At 35.3% G+C, this 5,223-nt stretch overlaps 1 protein-coding gene across 1 annotated transcript in view; it reads right to left on the bottom strand.

Moving 5' to 3' along the window:
* Nucleotides 1-4,403: 4,403 nt before the first annotated feature.
* The window catches only part of LOC118740291 (neurofibromin), a gene marked incomplete at its 3' end in the record, with an annotated part of 14,588 nt that continues 13,768 nt past the window's right edge, over nt 4,404-5,223 (bottom strand). Inside the window, 3 exon segments of the mRNA XM_036471757.1 lie at nt 4,404-4,502; nt 4,578-4,832; nt 4,891-5,157. Coding sequence (XP_036327650.1) covers nt 4,404-4,502; nt 4,578-4,832; nt 4,891-5,157 — 621 coding nt within the window.

Below are 5,223 nucleotides of genomic sequence, written 5' to 3'. Positions count from 1 at the left end.
AGTCAGAGGGACAGTCGCATGCAGTTTATGGTAGGTATGTTTTTTTTTTTGTTTTTATTATAATAAATTTAACGTTGATTTAATTAACGGTGATACAGGTTGATTGTGGTTGTTGTTTTTGGTGATAGTTGAACGAAAATAAAAACAAAAATTTAAATATTTAATATAATTATTTGGTATTCCAAGTAGGATTGTAAGACCATTAATTTTAGCGTATTTTATTGGGTATGGGTTGTTGTTTTTGTCAATTAGTTTAAATTAAATAATAATATAACATACGTTTATGTATTTAAATAACGAGTTGCAGCACGTAGAACATATATGTATATACGATATACGAGTTGTTGTTTTCAGTACACGAGTATTATTACGTTTATGAAATGCAAGCACCAATCAACCAGCAGGCAGGCAATGATATCAATTAATTTTTTATTTTAATATGTTAATTTCAAGTAATGAACATAAAAATAGAGAAAATAGAGATTTAAATCAATTACTTAACGTTATAGATATATGATTGGATTCAATCAAGAATTCAAATTACAATAACACTACGCATAATGAATAAAAGTTGTCTGCAGGATGAACGAAATTATAATAAAAAATATAATTGATTTTTTGACGATTTTAACAAAAATACTTTGAATACATTTTTTTTATCAAAAATTCATATTATAATAACACTAAGCATAATAAATAATAGTGCAGGATGAACGCGCTTGTATTCGAAAATATACTCTCGAATAATACATGAAACTGAGTTTTTTTGTGAAAAAAAACGATAATTTTTAACAAATTTTTTTTTTAAGTTATTTTAAATATAAGATTAAATAAATTTTCGAAAAATGCGTACAAGCTCCTAATTCAAAACCCAAACTAAATTTTCGTTTCTATATGAAAAAATCTCTCCATACATACATACAGTGGCTCAAATTTGTGTTCAGATGTTAATCTTTTTTAAGTATTCACAATATTTCGCAAGAGAACTTTATTTCTTTTAAAAATAAATCACACTTAAACTTTAACAAAACCTTGAAAAACTAAAAAAAAAAAATGCATCTAAATTTCGAGTTTTTTAATGTGAGTCTTCCTTCAGAGCCCTTTGGAGTATGTAGTTTTATAGCACATACAGTTTTCGTAGAATAAAATGCAAGCGTTAAGCGGCTAAAAAATCGCAACGATTTTAAATAACTTGTTTGCACATTTTTATACAAACATAAATTTCCTTTGATATAATTTGCGTAAACCCGTTCGCAGAAAAATTAAAAAAAAAAACAACAAGTAATTTTTAAACAAAAAACAAAACCAACTTCAATTCTCATATAAAAATTTAAGACTATCGTTAATTTCTTCATGGCCCGATGATCGGATTTAAACCAAATTTATACCTGTGAGGTAACACCTTTCCTTCAAAAAAGAATTTTAGAAATCGGTTGACTTGGTCCAAAGTTATGCGGTAAGATACATAAAAAAAATTCCGACGAATTGATAACCTTTCTCCTTTTTGTGAAGTCGGTTAATAATGCCCGTTTTTTTTTTAACTTCACTCTTTATATAAAAAACACAAAAGCCGCCAACAAAAAAAAAAATAAAAACCAACTTTATGAGACTTTATAAGGCTGCACACCCAAAAATTCAGACAAAACAGTTCGACATATTTTTGATTTTTGCTAAATTTGATATAAAGTTTGAAACAACCACATTGATTTGTGTATATAATTTTGGTTAAAGCTTGAACAATATTAAAAAAAGAACAAAACAATTTTAGCTTGAAAAACATTTAGAATATTAAAAAACAAACAGTATGTGAACACTTGTTTGAGTCGCTGTACATACATACATATATATAATTAATTTTTAATTCCCCCTGAGCGCAAAGTTGTGCCGAGCTTCCACTAGGCATTGAAATGAGAAAAAATTGGAGGCATCTATAAAATGTCATCTAGAAATGAACTTAATGACTATTTTTTTAACGTAAAGACAACACTATTTTTTAATGCCCAACTTTGTCATTTGTCTTTTTTGCCATTTAAGTAATGCCTAGTGGAAATCCAGCATTATGTTTTCAAAAATATCATTACAAAAAGGTGTATAGCCTAATCGGCCACTACATATTTACATATTCCCTCGAAGCAAGATTTTTCAAGCCTTTGTATAATTTATATCAACAACGATCAGATAGAGCTTTTACTCTATGCGGGTTCATACTAAATATATAGAAAGCTATAAAAATATTTTCCCGCGGGATCGGCTTTTAACTTATATCAGCGATGGGCATAGAGAGCTTTTACTATACACGTACCTTTACAAAATTTATGGAAAGCTTAAGAGCTTTGTCTGCGGGCAGGGCGATGCCCATCACCGCTTTATATACACCAGTAATAAACAAAACTGAAACCCCGCGAAAAGCTTTCCGTAGATTTTATATGAGCGTGCACGTAGTAAAAGCTCTCTCTGACCGCCACTGATATGCAGAAAAAATAAAAACTAACTCTGGTCAACACTGGTATAGAGCAATAACGGATAAAACATAATACGCGGAAGACTTTTTAAAGCTCTCTATAGATTTTATTCAGGTATGCAGGGAGTAAAAGTTCTCTTTGGTCGTCGGTAGCATAAAGAAATGATGAACAGAGCTTGGACTCTCTGAGCGTTCGTACAAAAAAAGCTTTTCCCATGGGACCGTAGGTCAGGAAGTGTTTTAATTCTGGTCTCCTCTATAAAATAGAAAACAAAAACACTTTATGAAAGCTCTGCGCATGCTTTCTCTCTCATTGCTGGACTCTGGTATAGAACCTTGACGGTCAAATGTATCCTCCCTATGAAGGCTTTTTTAGGCTTTCACATTTATTGTTTCACAACGAAAGTGCAAAGTTTATATACTTTTGGCTTTATCTGCTCAACACTAACACTTATATATGCATTTTACTCCTCACTAAAGTATATTGCGGACCAAAGGACTAGCAATTTTGTAGAGCTCGCCAAAATTTGGATTACGATTAAGATCTGTCTGTAAGATTACACCCTTAGACTGCGTTTATACACGAAAACTTTTGTCGCCGCGATTTTTCACATTCCCTTTTGGTGTTGCTCGTTTCATTTACACACGGCGATTTGTGTGTATGCAATTGTTGTTGTCAGCTGTGAACAGCGGTTCAATTTACACAGACGAACGAGAGCACAAAGCGTGTTGCCCGAGCACGAGCAACTCGGTGCCCCTCTCCTTTCCTCGTCGCGCTCTCTCCTACAAACGTCGAGTTGCGGCAACAAAAATCGCCGTGTGTAAATGAGCACTTAGCAACACTAAGGACCAGTTTTTGGTATATGTGAGAACTTTTCGATCGATCAGAGTTTTACTCTAAATGTAACTTTAAAATGGATGCTTAATATCACGGATGCTTGAATTCTTCCCCGTTTGCATTAGAATACTTTAGTTTTAAGCACTGTTGTCCCATTTATTGCATATTTCTCCTGATATATTTTCCATAATCCCTTTTTCCTCCTAGAATCCCTCCTATTTGGGTTCTTCTTCACTACTACCCTATCTTTCCAAATGTCCTCCTCGAACTTTTTCCTCTCTCCTCTTCGATTTTCTACTCTTCCTCTCTCATCTCCTCTCTTGTCTTTGCTCTCCTGCTTTGTTCCTTTAGTTATCTTTTCCTTACTATGCCTATTTCATTTCTTCTCTCCTCCTCGTTCTTCTTCTTTCTCACTTCTCTATTTTATCTCTTATCCTCTCCCTCCTTCTCCTCCCTCAATGCTTACTTCTCCACACGCTTATCTCATTTCGTTCACCTTTATTTTAATTTATCTCTCTTCTCTCTCCTCCCCTCTCTATCCTCCACTTTCTTCTCTCTATCATCCACTCTCTGTTCTCTTTTCTTCCACTCTCTCCTCTCTTTAGTTCCCCTCTCTCCTCCATCCAAAATATCTCTCCCTATTCGCCATTTCTGCACTATATCTCCCCCATCTCCCTCCGCCCTCTCTATCTTCTTTCATGTATTGATGCATTATTCTATTGTGCTGCCTCATGAAGTAGAGAACAAAGTTGACGCTCATTTCTTACCGCTATTCAGCCCTCAGTGAATTTGATAGAATCGCTGTTTGTATGATGTCACACTTATGCAACTTGCAGAAAGCCAGTGTGACGTCACACAAAAATTATTCTCAAAATCTAAATATTTTAAGTAAAATCAAAAAACAAAATAAGGCATAATCGTTTCTTTTAATGGCGTTCATCCTGCATATGAAATGGTAAATTACTGAAATATGCGAGTACAGTATCCAAATAACTGCTGGTAATAAATTAGGATGTTAATAACAGTACTTCGGTTACATATTAAATCAATATTATACCGATAGCTGATTTTCATACAACATGCGCATGCACCGAAGAAACTCACCTGATGTGTAGGGCCTTTGTGATGACGAGCAAATTGCAAAGCAGACTGATCAAGAATGTCCCACGACTTTTGGCGACGCGAAAGCGGCATGCCGAGAGTCTATATGAATTATATTTAAAAAAATAATAATAATCAATAAATATTTATGAAAGAAGGCCAGCACAAGCAATTTACATTCTGGTTGCCATTCAAAGCCGTTTCGCCATTTTCCATTATGCTCAAATCGGCGGGCCAACGCGGTATGGCATGCTTAACGTGACAGCGCGAGCGTACTTCTTCCGAAACGGCGACCAACGCCGTCAAATAGGCAACGCTATCCGGTGTGACTTCGAACTTGTCACGACGCAACGGTTTGGCGACAATGCCCAGCAGCATGGTGAGCACGCGCGATGTACGTGAGACAGTTGTGGGTGTGGGATGACGAAAACCCTGTGCAAAAATTAGTGTTAAGGAAGGTTGCAAAAAATCAAAAACACATTTCAAATACTTTTAGCAAATGGCCAACAAGTGCGAAATGAAAATTGCTGCGGAACGATAGGCCCACCGCATGATCCAACTGCTTGAAATGCCACTCGAGTTTCTCGCGCGTATTCATCATAACATCAGCAATGCTCTCATGCTCGAAGCAGCCTTGCGACTTTAGTGTATGCAGATTTTGTTCGAGCAACGCAAGACCGGCGCCATACAGTGTGACCTCGTCCAATTGCAACACAGATATAGCGACCCAGAAGAGCGCGCGATGTATGGGTGATTCCTAAGTGTGCAAAATGAAAGGCAGGTATTAAAATTTTGAGCACAGAATTTCACTTAGGGAATTATG

The sequence above is a fragment of the Rhagoletis pomonella genome, unplaced genomic scaffold, assembly GCF_013731165.1.
Source record: "Rhagoletis pomonella isolate Grant_MI unplaced genomic scaffold, Rhpom_1.0 Rhpom_scaffold_00001, whole genome shotgun sequence".
Classification (NCBI taxonomy): Eukaryota; Metazoa; Arthropoda; class Insecta; order Diptera; family Tephritidae; genus Rhagoletis; species Rhagoletis pomonella.
Note: the sequence above shows the minus strand (reverse complement) of the source record. Positions and strands in the feature narration are given on the sequence as shown.